The sequence below is a fragment of the Phoenix dactylifera genome, chromosome 3 (genome assembly GCF_051530095.1).
Source record: "Phoenix dactylifera cultivar Ajwa chromosome 3, Ajwa_hap1_PhDact_Kaust_v1.1, whole genome shotgun sequence".
Taxonomy (NCBI): Eukaryota; Viridiplantae; Streptophyta; class Magnoliopsida; order Arecales; family Arecaceae; genus Phoenix; species Phoenix dactylifera.
This window is the reverse complement of record NC_143192.1, coordinates 40172395-40187807: the sequence shown is the minus strand read 5'-3', so window position 1 is coordinate 40187807 and position 15413 is coordinate 40172395. Positions and strand designations below refer to the sequence as shown.

The 15413-nt window shown below is 42.6% G+C and overlaps 1 protein-coding gene across 1 annotated transcript; it reads left to right on the top strand.

Annotated features, from left to right (window-relative positions):
* Positions 1-9795: 9795 nt before the first annotated feature.
* Positions 9796-11019, top strand: LOC103695960 (NDR1/HIN1-like protein 12). The gene has a single exon (XM_008777418.6). It carries the CDS (start codon positions 10044-10046, stop codon positions 10680-10682), a length of 639 nt encoding a protein of 212 aa, XP_008775640.3. The 5' UTR covers positions 9796-10043; the 3' UTR covers positions 10683-11019.
* Positions 11020-15413: the final 4394 nt, after the last annotated feature.

The window sequence follows — 15413 nt, the reverse complement described above, 5'->3', positions numbered from 1 at the left end:
TAATAACCCCAAATTTTTTTTTTATATATAAAAAGGGATAGAATAGTCCTTTAAAATTGATATAAGGGGTAAAATTGGAAGGAATCAAAAGATAATGGCATAGTTGTAGATGCATTGAAGTGGTAAGGGTAAAATTGGAAGGAATCAAAAGTTAATGGCATAACGGTAGATATGTTGAAGTGTTAGGGGCAAAATGGGAATTTAATAATATTAAACAAAGGGTGAATAGTGTTTTGATGTGATTTAATTGGAGGGTTTGAGCTGGTGAAACCGAGAGAAAGAGGGAGGGGGTTCTCAGGCGTGAAACAGAGGAAAGAAAGAAAGAAAAAGAGAAGAAGAAGAAGAAGAAAGAAGAAGAGGAAGGGGATTCAAGGAGGAAAGGGATCCCGGTTGCACTTCCAGCTGAAGGAAAAAACGTAGATCTCCTTCCCCTCTACGCAAGGACCTCGATTTCCAAAAAGAAAAAGGTAAATATCCATCCCTATCTAGTCTTTTGATGACATTAGGCTATACAAAGGGTGGATATAGTCTAGAGGGGTCGGATAAGGGTTGTAGAGGTGGTTAAAAGAAGAAGAATCGGATTTTGACAAATTTTTCCGGCACTACGGAAAAACTGTGTCGAAGTCCTAACTTCGGCAAATTATTTAGGGGGTCAAACGGCCTCCGATGATGATACATGTTATCTCTTTGGAATCCTCTGTGAGTGTAGAATGTTAGGTAAAAATTTCATCAAATTTGGAGTCCTAAAAGTGGATCAAAACCGGGATGAAGTAACCTACTGTCAGTTCGGGTTACTGTTCATCCGGGTGGAAAATAGGGGATTTCATGCTATAATAGAGTATTAAGCCTAGATCAAGCTAAAAGGGACCTTGTACTCATACAAAGGAGTCCCTAATACACATAAATGGTAAGTTAATTAATTAAAAAGAAAAAGAAGAAAGAAAAGAAAAGATTTAGGGAACGGGGGAGTTGAATTAATTAAAGTCCCCTATATTATAATTGGCACGTAGATTATAGCCCTTGATACAAAACTAAATGTATTGTAAATGCATGTCACAGTTGGGCAAGAAGCTAGGAAACAAGAGGAAGAAGTTTTCCACTGCCTGCTGTAGATTTTTGGAGGCGTATCAGGGCTGTGCCGGATTGACAGGTGAGTGGGAGTCATGTACTTTGCACCATGAGCTTTCTTAATTCATTTTCATGAATGTCGCCAAGTGTGAATTGATTCCACTTGAGCATATTGATTGATATTGTAGTAGATTCCTCTATAATCTTGATTCTCCATGCTTGATTATTCTGTACATGCATTTGAGGAAACATTGAGAGGAATTACGAGGGGTTGATGAGTAATCAAATTGGATCTGAATTGTGAAATGACTTCTTTTGTAAATTGATTTCATTTCCTCTATTTCAAAGACTTGTAAGTGATAGCCTTGATTATACTCTTTTATGAGTAATTAAATTGGATCGGAATTATGAAATGACTTCTTTTGTAAATTGATTTCATTTCCTCTATTTCAAAAACTTGTAAGTGGTAACCTTGATTATACTCTTTATGAGTAATTAAATTGGATCTGAATTGTGAAATGACTTCTTTTGTAAATTGATTTTATTTCCTCTATTTCAAAGATTTGTAGAGCCCATTTCAGTGGTATATTGAGTTGCATTGCACACCCTTGACCCCTCACTCCCAAACCTGATGTTAGTTTATGATTGGGTCGGAGTCGAGTGAGTGGTAGTCTTAATTATGCTCCTTTTAGTAGAGTATTGGGAAGGTGCATTATGGCATTCATGCATGGCTTGACAGTATCTGCAGGACACCTATAGTCGATGGGGTTGAACATCGGCCTTTGTGCACATATTTGCCTTCTGGGTGGGCGGAGCCCAGTCCCTTCCTAGGGGGGACACGGCCCTAGGCGTAGGATCGGCCGGTCCTACGACTTATATTCTGCTTGCCGCCGGGCATAGTAAGACCCCGCGAGGTGCAGTATGGCTTTCCGCGGATGTAGAATTCCCGCGAGGTGCCGTTTAGTATGTAGATGTGAGATGGATTTCTGTTCTGGATACTGGCCGGCATTTATATGATCAGTGTGGTGTCTTATCCTGCATATGCATGTGACAGTAGGGAGTTGTTGCTGGTTCGCCTGGGGCGTAAAACCCACCTCCCGATAGCTGTCTAGCATTTATGTTATCGGTATGGTGTCTTATCCTGCATATGCATGTGACAGTAGGAAGTTGTTGCTGGTTCGCCTGGGGCGTAAAACCCACCTTCCGACAGCTGTCTAGTGATGATTTACATATTGGTGTGGTGTCATATTCGATGTATGCATATGGCAGTAGGGAGTTGTTGCTGGTTCGCCTGGGGCGTAAAACCCACCTCCCGATAGCTGTCTTGTTGATGATTCAGCCTATTGACACTTGATTTATATGATTCAGTACTATGACCTGTTGAACATATTCATGAGTAGCATATATGTTGACTTGATTATTCCATATATGCTTCAGATGAGTTGATATTGATTGTGGTGATATTGATGATTTACTCCATATTCTTTATGTTGAGTTCATGTTCATCTTGTTATTGATCTTGAGATTTTACCTCGAGCCATGATTATATCTTGTCTCATGTGCATAGTACTCTCTACTCCACTCACTGAGTATTTATATACTCACTCCCCAGTTTGGTGTTTTTGATTGCAGGGCAGGTATTGTATAGAGAAGAGCAAGATTAGTAGTTGCCTGCTAGCTGTGCCGCTCCATAGTATAGTATAGTATAATATAATGTAGATAGAGGTTTATACCTTTTGGTGTATTATAAACCTTCTATTGTATATAGTGCATAGTTACAGTCATAGATCCTGTTGTGGATATGGGTTTGACCATGGCTGGATTAGGAAGCAGGTATATATATATATGTGTGCAGATGAGTTATATGCCTGAGATAATGTATTAATATATATTGTCCAGGTTCATTATGTGACGGATTATGTGATTGCTGCTCTGACAGGTAGTGTGTTGTATGTATTGAGATAATCCTGACAGGTCACTATAGGAAAAGTGATCATTTTGTGCATGTATCATGCCAAATTTTTCAAGATCTATTGATGATTGATAGGTAGTAGGGTTCTACGCGGTGGCTGGTGGCCTTATGCCTACCCGCACCCTAGGACCGTCGCGGCGGCCCGCCGGGAACGGGGCGGGGGTCGTGACAAAGCTTGGTATCAGAGCAAAGGTTAAGAAGAGTCCTGTCAGAGCAATAGGGTGAGTCAGGATTAAGTATAGGATTATACTATGGAGCATAGGGTTTTTCTGTATGTTAATTTATGAGTCATTTACAGTTCAGTAAAATATATTATGACTCAGTGTGTAACGACCGCCCTCTCTTTTTAACTCTTTTAGAGACATATAAAGAATACCTCCAAGGAGAGGATCTGCTCGTCCTGGAAGGAGGATGGAGCCAGATATAGCATTGGATGCGGGTTCTGCACATGTCGAGCCCCAAAGAGAAAAATCTCCTCCTGCTGATAGACGGAGGGTTGATGATCAAGGAGAGGTAGGAAGTAGAGATGCATTGATGGAACAGTTACTGGCGGAGAATCAGGCTCTGAGGGAGCAGATTGCTCGGGGGAAATCTCCTGCCCCGTCAGTAGTATCCATCCCACCTCCTGTACCTGTGCCAAGAAGTTTGGCCAGGCGAGCTCTAGATGATGAGGGGATTACTGTACAGGAATTTCTGAGGCTCAGAACCCCAGAGTTTAAGGGGGAAGTATGCTCCTTACATCATCCCCACTGAAGCTGCCAGGATAGAAAGATTCAGGCGGGGTCTGATTTTTCCGCTTTATAATGCAGTATTGGCAGTAGAGGTCCCCACCTTGTCTAGGCTGATTGATAAAGCAAAACAGTGGGAGACCAGAAACAAAGAAGAAAGAGCTGAAAGAGAACAGAGAAAAATGAGTGTGGGGAAGGAGCAAAGCAGTAAAGATAGATCTGAGGGAGTAGATCTCTCGGAGGGCCCGACAGAGCAGTCTGTACGCTCAGCTCCACCTGCCCCACGTAAGAGGAAATGGAGGGAAAGAGGTCAATCACAAGATACTTTTCTACCATCAGTACCTCGTCCTCCAGTCACTATGGCCAGAACTGAATCTAGGTTCCAATCATGGCCAGTATGTGGCATATGTGGGAAGCAGCACCCTGGCAGATGCAGAATGGGTCAGGGAGTGTGCTACAGATGTGGACAGCCGGGTCATTTTGTCAGAAAATGCCCGCAGGGTGCCACCCAGCAGTTTGTGCCTTTGGCATCCTATCCTTCTGTGCAGATGGACAAGCCTAGTAGTAGGGAGCCTGTAGGCAGAGGTAGAGGTCAAGCACAAACATCACAGCAGAGTGCTGGACCATCTCAACTGTCAGCTCCAGTAGGCAGAGGGCAAGGAAGGGTGTTCACGGTAAATCCACAGGAGGCACAGACATCGAATGCAGCTATGACAGGTAATTTACTCTTTTAAATTCGAGGACGAATTTTATATAAGGGGGGGAGGATGTAATAACCCCAAATTTTTTTTTTTATATATAAAAAGGGATAGAATAGTCCTTTAAAATTGATATAAGGGGTAAAATTGGAAGGAATCAAAAGATAATGGCATAGTTGTAGATGCATTGAAGTGGTAAGGGTAAAATTGGAAGGAATCAAAAGTTAATGGCATAACGGTAGATATGTTGAAGTGTTAGGGGCAAAATGGGAATTTAATAATATTAAACAAAGGGTGAATAGTGTTTTGATGTGATTTAATTGGAGGGTTTGAGCTGGTGAAACCGAGAGAAAGAGGGAGGGGGTTCTCAGGCGTGAAACAGAGGAAAGAAAGAAAGAAAAAGAGAAGAAGAAGAAGAAGAAAGAAGAAGAGGAAGGGGATTCAAGGAGGAAAGGGATCCCGGTTGCACTTCCAGCTGAAGGAAAAAACGTAGATCTCCTTCCCCTCTACGCAAGGACCTCGATTTTCAAAAAGAAAAAGGTAAATATCCATCCCTATCTAGTCTTTTGATGACATTAGGCTATACAAAGGGTGGATATAGTCTAGAGGGGTCGGATAAGGGTTGTAGAGGTGGTTAAAAGAAGAAGAATCGGATTTTGACAAATTTTTCCGGCACTACGGAAAAACTGTGTCGAAGTCCTAACTTCGGCAAATTATTTAGGGGGTCAAACGGCCTCCGATGATGATACATGTTATCTCTTTGGAATCCTCTGTGAGTGTAGAATGTTAGGTAAAAATTTCATCAAATTTGGAGTCCTAAAAGTGGATCAAAACCGGGATGAAGTAACCTACTGTCAGTTCGGGTTACTGTTCATCCGGGTGGAAAATAGGGGATTTCATGCTATAATAGAGTATTAAGCCTAGATCAAGCTAAAAGGGACCTTGTACTCATACAAAGGAGTCCCTAATACACATAAATGGTAAGTTAATTAATTAAAAAGAAAAAGAAGAAAGAAAAGAAAAGATTTAGGGAACGGGGGAGTTGAATTAATTAAAGTCCCCTATATTATAATTGGCACGTAGATTATAGCCCTTGATACAAAACTAAATGTATTGTAAATGCATGTCACAGTTGGGCAAGAAGCTAGGAAACAAGAGGAAGAAGTTTTCCACTGCCTGCTGTAGATTTTTGGAGGCGTATCAGGGCTGTGCCGGATTGACAGGTGAGTGGGAGTCATGTACTTTGCACCATGAGCTTTCTTAATTCATTTTCATGAATGTCGCCAAGTGTGAATTGATTCCACTTGAGCATATTGATTGATATTGTAGTAGATTCCTCTATAATCTTGATTCTCCATGCTTGATTATTCTGTACATGCATTTGAGGAAACATTGAGAGGAATTACGAGGGGTTGATGAGTAATCAAATTGGATCTGAATTGTGAAATGACTTCTTTTGTAAATTGATTTCATTTCCTCTATTTCAAAGACTTGTAAGTGATAGCCTTGATTATACTCTTTTATGAGTAATTAAATTGGATCGGAATTGTGAAATGACTTCTTTTGTAAATTGATTTCATTTCCTCTATTTCAAAAACTTGTAAGTGGTAACCTTGATTATACTCTTTATGAGTAATTAAATTGGATCTGAATTGTGAAATGACTTCTTTTGTAAATTGATTTTATTTCCTCTATTTCAAAGATTTGTAGAGCCCATTTCAGTGGTATATTGAGTTGCATTGCACACCCTTGACCCCTCACTCCCAAACCTGATGTTAGTTTATGATTGGGTCGGAGTCGAGTGAGTGGTAGTCTTAATTATGCTCCTTTTAGTAGAGTATTGGGAAGGTGCATTATGGCATTCATGCATGGCTTGACAGTATCTGCAGGACACCTATAGTCGATGGGGTTGAACATCGGCCTTTGTGCACATATTTGCCTTCTGGGTGGGCGGAGCCCAGTCCCTTCCTAGGGGGGGACACGGCCCTAGGCGTAGGATCGGCCGGTCCTACGACTTATATTCTGCTTGCCGCCGGGCATAGTAAGACCCCGCGAGGTGCAGTATGGCTTTCCGCGGATGTAGAATTCCCGCGAGGTGCCGTTTAGTATGTAGATGTGAGATGGATTTCTGTTCTGGATACTGGCCGGCATTTATATGATCAGTGTGGTGTCTTATCCTGCATATGCATGTGACAGTAGGGAGTTGTTGCTGGTTCGCCTGGGGCGTAAAACCCACCTCCCGATAGCTGTCTAGCATTTATGTTATCGGTATGGTGTCTTATCCTGCATATGCATGTGACAGTAGGAAGTTGTTGCTGGTTCGCCTGGGGCGTAAAACCCACCTTCCGACAGCTGTCTAGTGATGATTTACATATTGGTGTGGTGTCATATTCGATGTATGCATATGGCAGTAGGGAGTTGTTGCTGGTTCGCCTGGGGCGTAAAACCCACCTCCCGATAGCTGTCTTGTTGATGATTCAGCCTATTGACACCTGATTTATATGATTCAGTACTATGACCTGTTGAACATATTCATGAGTAGCATATATGTTGACTTGATTATTCCATATATGCTTCAGATGAGTTGATATTGATTGTGGTGATATTGATGATTTACTCCATATTCTTTATGTTGAGTTCATGTTCATCTTGTTATTGATCTTGAGATTTTACCTCGAGCCATGATTATATCTTGTCTCATGTGCATAGTACTCTCTACTCCACTCACTGAGTATTTATATACTCACTCCCCAGTTTGGTGTTTTTGATTGCAGGGCAGGTATTGTATAGAGAAGAGCAAGATTAGTGGTTGCCTGCTAGCTGTGCCGCTCGATAGTATAGTATAGTATAATATAATGTAGATAGAGGTTTATACCTTTTGGTGTATTATAAACCTTCTATTGTATATAGTGCATAGTTACAGTCATAGATCCTGTTGTGGATATGGGTTTGACCATGGCTGGATTAGGAAGCAGGTATATATATATATGTGTGCAGATGAGTTATATGCCTGAGATAATGTATTAATATATATTGTCCAGGTTCATTATGTGACGGATTATGTGATTGCTGCTCTGACAGGTAGTGTGTTGTATGTATTGAGATAATCCTGACAGGTCACTATAGGAAAAGTGATCATTTTGTGCATGTATCATGCCAAATTTTTCAAGATCTATTGATGATTGATAGGTAGTAGGGTTCTACGCGGTGGCTGGTGGCCTTATGCCTACCCGCACCCTAGGACCGTCGCGGCGGCCCGCCGGGAACGGGGCGGGGGTCGTGACAGGATGGCTCATACATTTTTACTGGAAATACATCTTAAAAAAGTCAAAGAGTAATAAATCTTGAAGCACTTTAGGTAGCTCCTTTTCACAATCCACAGAGCTTCCCCAAAGTGATCGGTCACGTATAAGGCGACCCAATCCACAACTCTATTGGCCTCTCTGTAGACATACTTGGTCTGGAGGCAATGTCTCCATCTATCATGGCTCAAATATCTCGGAGCAATGGGTGGTAGCCATCCATACCACTAGTGCACATCTGGATCTAGCCGATCACCGTAGCTAAGTCACCCTCAAGTAGGACTATGCTGACTCGTAGAACACGTCGGGCTTGACACAGACCAACCCAAGTTGTCCTCAGCTCTGCCCTAGGAACATAAATGTCAAAAATCTGACACCCACCAGCTACAACTATTCTAGAATTCGGGCCTATAATCACGAAGCCCGTATCACCCTTTCTGTCACCATCCAACAGGGATCCGTCAAAGTTGACCTTAAGGAAATTTAGAGGTGAGGGCTCTTAGGTGAAAAACACTGTTCGTGGTGCTACAAGAGCAGATGTAGGGCCTCAAATGCCCCAAGCTGTCAAAAGCATGTCCGATGGACCTGCATGGGTAATCTCTGCAGTCTATACATGGGCCTGCTTTATAACAAACCTAGGTATAGGACTGCTTTCTTCAAAGGTTCAGGCGTCTTGGCCAGCCAAATATGATAAGCGATGTAAGTCGCCCCAATGGCCGCATTCCAGGTCTGAGGAGTGGTAGCCCACTGTCTGAGCGCTTGGGTGAAAGGGCTGACTAGCACCGAGCATCCGACAGGATATCGACGAGCCTCCAAACTCTCATAGCTCGCTCGCACTAAAATAGAACGTGGTCCACGGTCTCCCCACCTGGCATCCAAGGTAGTGCGGTTGGATGTCCAGTCCACGCCTGCTCAGCACAAATCTCATCGGTAGCCGATCCCAAACACGTTCTAGAGGAACAGGCCAACCCTCGGGTGAAAACCGAACCTCCAATTTAGGCGTAATTTTGCCTCGAGTGCTGCTTATATTGAAGAAGGGTGTATATGTCTCTCATTTTGACCCTAAGACTGCACGACCTACATCAAATCTTCACATCCGGACCAGTACTCTTCAGAATCTCCAGCAATTGGACTCTCTCCGTGAGGTGCTCACCAAACAGATGGCTGATCCGGCTAGTATCCCACCCTATCCCGTCAGGGCAGAGGAGATTGCAAATCCGTAGACCGTCCATGGCCTCAACATGGGCCATGGTCAATCAAAGCCTCACCAGAAGAGTATTCACCCAATAGTTCTATACAACATCCACATTGCACCTATCACCAATCATCCACCTGGTGTTAGCCACGGTAGTGGGCACGTGCCTACAGATCTCCCACCATAGGAAGGAGCACGATCGGCCACTCTGAGCTACCTTGCTTGCTATAATTGGTCCATAACGGATAGTCATCACCTGACTCCAGAAACACTGTGACTTAAGAACCAGTCTCATCGCATGTCGAACAATCATGGCCTCTCTCCTCATGAGAAGAGACTAGACACTTAGCCCTCCCTCATGAGTCGGCTAGCAAACCGTCTCCCACGCCAGTAAGTGCACTCTGTGTTTGCTGCCATGTGAGCTCCACAGAAAGCTCCGGAGAAGATGCTTAATTCTCATTAGTAAAGTCTTCAGAATGATTGTGTTGGACATGAGATAGACTAGCATAGAGTTCAGGACCAATCTTACCAGCGTCAGCCTATCCATTATGGATAACGAAGCTGCTCGCCAACCCTCTAGCCGCTCCTAGATGCGTTGCACCATGCTAAAGCACTCCGACACCTATAGTCTCCTGGGGATGCCCAGGTAACTCTATAGCTCCTTCTGCTCTCTCATGTCAAAGGAGTCCCCAATAACCTGCTTCATCTATAACTCTTGTCTTCAAGCAGATGGTAGACTTGTTGACAAATATCAAAAATAAGAAAACTATCAAAGTGATGCAGAAAAGAGTCTACTACACTCCTTTGTTTCTCCTCATATCATCGCCCTCGCCTCCCTTTTCTCAAAAGAAAAGGCAGCAGGAAAAATAAAGAAGCTACCGCATAAACCTAAGCGGAAGCTTCAGTGGGAAAGGAACCTGCCCTATTTACACATCGGAATCCCACTACCACTCCATTCCCCGTCACCTCTCAGCCCCTCCACCATCAGAAATCTTTCCATCCTCTCTCTTTAGCTTCTACCTATAAAGTTCTTAGCAGCTCCGTCTGGCTTAGGGAGCCTCCACCACTCCGCCAGTGAGTATGCCTCAAGGCACCACGAAGCGGAGTACGGCCATGTCTCCTTCGGCTGCCAACCCCGCCCGCCTCCTTTGCTCCGCCATCCTCGTCTTCATCCTCCTCGCTGGCATCACGGCCCTCATCCTCTACCTCGTCTACCGCCCCTCTCGCCCCCACTTCTCTGTTCTCAGCACTGCCATCTACCAGCTTGGCAACGGCACAGCCTCCGCCGCCGTTCCCGCCACTGCCATCACCACCACCATGCAGTTCACCGTCCTCATCCGCAACACAAATGAGCGTGCCTCGATTCGCTACGACCGCCTCTCGGCCTACGTCACCTACCACGATCAGGCCATCACCGCGCCGGCCCCGCTGCCGCCGCTGTACCAGGAGAGGGACAGCGCGGTGGCTGTGTCGCCGGTGCTCGGTGGGGGGCCCGTGCCGGTGTCGGGGGACATCGCGGCAGGGCTGATGACTGATGAGGCCTATGGGGTGGTGGCCTTGCGGCTGGTGATGCTCGGCCGGCTCAGATACAAGTCCGGGCCGTTCCACAGCGCATGGTATGGGATGTATGTAAGGTGCGACATGCTGCTTGGCGCCAAGAAGGGAGTCAGCGGGCAGGTCCCGCTGCTCGGCACGCCGGACTGCGACGTCGACATCTGATCGCCGGACGGGAATAAGGGTTACCTTTATGCATGGATTTGGCCGGTCTCTTCTCTTGTTTTCGATTTTCTTTTCTCCGTTTTGGTGCTAATATTTCATGTCGTTGTAGATGATGTCCTGGTACGTGGTTGTCGAGCCATGCTAAATGTGAAGGTGGGAGATGAGGAAAAGCTGGTCATGATAGTATGGAGGTGTTCTGTAACTTTGAATAAGCTGCGAATTTAAAAAGAACAGGGCTATAAGCAGCAGGAGCAGCCTGTAATTTTCTGGAAAAAGGGAATATAGATCGTTATCATCTCTTTCTGCAATGAAAATTCCCAAGTTGCATTTACTTGAATGCAGATTTTTTTTTATTTATACACAAGCTGGTTTCGGTAGTCTTTGTCCATTGGCTTGATGGAAATGAAGCCTTATTACAGTTTCTTGCTTGCTTCTCTCGACTTTATCTAGTATTATTTTCTCAGGTATTCTTTTCTTCTCTCTGGCCCCTCAGGACAAAAAGATAGGAGGAGTTTGGTCTCTCGTGTAGCCAAGAATATTTAGTCTTCATTCAAGAGAATTCACAAATCATATTCTTCACCAATACGCTTGAGGACACACACACACACAAAAGAAAAAGAAGAAGAAGAAGAAGGCGGTGGTGGATTAGTGGATTTCTTTCTCTTGTTTCCACTACTATCTATATATAATTTCTTTATATTAAAGCTTTTGCTTTTCTTTCCAAGAGAACCTTGCCTCCTCTTTCATGGTTCCGGCGCATTAAATTATGGGGGATTAATTCTCCTGTATCCCATCAGATAGAGGTTTTCTTCCCTCCTCACAAAAGACAGATGCTCCCTATGAACTCTACGGGCTCGTTTGGTTCGTTTGGTTCGCGGGAAAAGAAGGGGGGAAAGTATGGTCAACGGGAAAGTAATGAGATGCCTCTTGTTTGGTTGGAGTTTTCAAAGGAGAGAGAAGGAAAAGTTATGTTCCCATGGGAATGTGATTCCCACATTTTATGGGAAAGTCTTTCCCATGAGAAACATGGGAAAGTTACTTTCCCATGAGGCGGGAATCACTCCATTTTTACTTTTTCCCAAAAAGTCCCTTCAGCATTAAAGAAGCATTAAAGAGGCATTAAAAACCTAATTTTTATTAAGGGCATAATAGGAATTATATATAACTTTCCTAGAAAAGTGGATGGCCAACCAAACATAAGCACCTTGGAAATTTGTCACTTTCCCATGGTCAACCAAACATGCCAAAAATACTTTCCTAGGCATTCTCTTCCTAGGAATTTGTTTCCCAGGAATCATATTCCTAGAAAGGAAAATGCTTCCCGCGAACCAAACGAGCCCTACGTGGCTGAGGATAATATATTTAGATCAAGTGGCCAAGACTTGGAGACTGTGCCGCCGCTTCCAGAAGAATCCGGGACGCAGGCGCGGCTTTGGATAAGAACGGCCTGCGTCGCGGCTGGGGAGGCGGTGTCTTCTTCTTCTTCTTCTTTTCTTTTTTTTTTTTTTTTTTTTTTTTGCTTAAAAACGGTGTCTTCTTTTCGCAGACAATCCATTCGCCCTTCTTGTGCTTTTGGGCTTGTTTGGTTCGCAAGAAAAGAAGAAAAAAAATATGGTCAGATGCCTCTTGTTTGATTGAAGTTTTTAAAAGAGATAGATGAAAAAGTTGTATTTACATGAGAATATGATTTATTTCCACATTTTATGAAAAGTCTTTTTTTTTCATGGAAAAGTTATTTTCCTATAAGACGGAAATTACTCCATTTTTATCTTTTTTTCAAAAAAGCTCTTCAGCATTAAAGAGGCATTAAAAGTTTAATTTTTATTAATAGTATAATAGGAATTATATATAAGTTTTCAAAGAAAGTGGATGGTCAACCAAATATAAGCACTCTGAAAATCTATCACTTTCTCATGTTTAACCAAACATGCCAAAAGTACACTCCCAAACATTCTTTTTCTACGAATTTTCTTTCCATGAATCATATTTTTTGAAGGAAAAATACTTCTCACGAAGCAAATGAGCCCTTCAATTTTCTCACTGGGTTACCACCTCGTCTCTTTGTTACGGACCCAACTTGGCACGTGTGTGCGTGATAACATGCGAACCGGAAAAAATTCCATGTGAAAGCGTATGAATATGATCGAGGGAATGATATCCGAGTCCCCCGACTGCCATCACCTTTATCTCCATGTACTGCGCCAATTCATGGGTCGTGGCTACCATATTGGCAAGGATGAAGACAGCCCATAAAATGAAAACTTTCGTTTGCACTTCAGGCCGCCTGCTTTTTTTTGGCATACGAGTATCACATACCTAAGGAACACCTTCCTTTACTAATATTTACAAAACAACATAAATAATTGATAATTCAAATAAAATCTTTCTTTAATGTTGGATCTAAATCATAAGGTAAGATTGAACTTATATCGAGTGTAAAAAGGATAGTTTTAGTCCTGTCCTTGGTGAGGCGGCAATTGGAGTCGGATCATATAAGATATGGGTTGGATCGGACACAAGATGGATAAAAAAAAAATTGTCTATCCAAATCCAATCTACTGATTAGATCGGTTAAAAATCTTGACCAAATCTGACTATTGTATTAAAAAAGGTAAACTAAGCTCATTTATAATGGTTGAATCAAGCTAAATGGGTTGAATGGTGAAGCATTGCCACTTTAACTATTTACTAGTTTTATATGGAAGAAATGAGAATAAACTTTAATATGATTGCATAGATGGATTAAAATTATAAAAGTACAATCTAACATAAGTTATGAAACTATCATTTTGCATCCATAATAAGTGTTTTAACCATTGTTTACAATTAAATTCTTCCCCAATTTAGAAACGAATTTTGTTCAAACTATCAGGATTTTCTGGTGTTGTTTAGGAAATGTAAATAAGAAAGCATATTCTTCAAAACATATAAAGTAAAAGGTGTTGTATGCAACAAGAAAGGGTTCAATTTAAAAGTTTTTTTTTTTTTTTAATCAAAAATGGTGGAGCAGTCGGTCCACATTTCATGGACAACGTATCCTTGCAGGATGTTTATGCTATAAATTCAATCTTATCATAATCGGGCCAGGCCAAAATGACCATTTTGAATAAAACGGCAAGATTTTAACCAGCTCCTGTAACAACCCAGAACCTTACCGAAAATGGCTAGCCGGAAGATATTATTTGGGTTTCTTGATCCTATATAAGTATGCAAGATCTACCCAATGAATAACCGATGTGGGACTAAATACATGTCTGCATGGGTCCTCACATATTCCTCCCATTTAAGTTCTGGCGTCCTAGGCTAAGGATTTAAATCTATTCAAATCTAATCACAAACACCACGATCGGCTCGTGGTCGGTCCCAATGGATATGTGCTGCAGTGTTCCCTAGTCTACATGATTATGAGCCGGGTTCGCTCTGATACTATTTGTAACAACCAAGGAGCTTATCCAAAATAGTTAGTCACAAGGTATTATTTGGGTTTCTTAATTTTGTATAAGTATCCAAGATCTACCCAACGAATAATTGATGTGGGACTAAACACACGTTCGCATAGGTCTTCATAGATCTAACTAGGGTGCACCTCTTTGCATATCTGCCAACAAAATAAAGAGCACAATTGATGGCAAATTTCTCTATTTCATAAAAAAACATACGTTGCTTATCATTTGAAAGCATCTCTCGTTGTCTCAGGAACTTTCCTTTTTTCCCTTGCTGTTCTTTGGTCAGCCAATGCACTGGAGAGAACAAATGCTTGCTATATTTTAGAGTGATTAAGCAACTACTGGTCCCAAAAGAATCTTTTAGCTCACTCAGTGCAGGGCTGCCATCGAATCCAATGCTGAGAAGTATTTGGAGGTTCATAAAGCCTGATTAGAGGCATCAGATTCATATGTATTAATGATTAAAGTGTATGAAGTAAAACACTTTCTAATCCTTATGTTCTTTTGGTATAAACAAATTCGAAATAGTTCAGCTTTAGATTAATGCGGCTCTTACTTTAAGAGTTCGGCTTCTCTAGCTTAGGATCACGTGCTCCTCTTTTCAAAGCTTAGCAAGGAGGAATATAGCTTTGACTAGAGACCATGCTGTCCCCCACAGTAACTACTTGCTTTGCCAACCTATTAAGCAAAACCATTTCTCTGAGGGTTTACTTGAACAAGAAACTTTGATGTGAAGCTCCGAGGAAAGCCTTTCTCCCAAAAAAACAACTGCAATTTCTGGTGATCATATTAAAGGCATTGCCATTCTGGATAACTAGTCATTGCATGAGCCTGGCAGTGGCTTCAGCTTGATAAGCTTATGGTGGTGGTCACAAAAAGAACTTTTCATTAAAGCAAGTGAAGTGGGAAGTTAGTTCAAGAGAAAGGAGAGCTGCCATAGTGCTTCTTTCTTCAGGCAAGAGAAAATAGGTTCCAGATGCCGCAGATAAAGTGAGATCAGGAAGGAAAGCAGGGCTTCAATGGCTTCTAAAGGGTGCAACATAGAATAATGCTTCTTCGTTTGTACTGGTGGAAGTCTGGTGGTTCCGAGAGCAGGGCAAGATCGCAGAGGTTTTTGATTATAAGGAGACACGGAGTCGTGTGGAACTTGCTGAATGTTTGAGTGGGACCGGGTTGTACCTTTCTTTGCGCGAAACCACCGTTGGATCACCCGCCGCACAGCTCTCAAAGCATTCCGAACCGGTCAGTCATCCGTCGGAACAGATCTCAAAGCGAGCAGCTGGTG

What these genes read in the sequence shown, in the direction of transcription:
- LOC103695960 (XM_008777418.6), top strand. Translation starts at nt 10,044, where the DNA reads ATGCCTCAAGGCACCACGAAGCGGAGTACGGCCATGTCTCCTTCGGCT.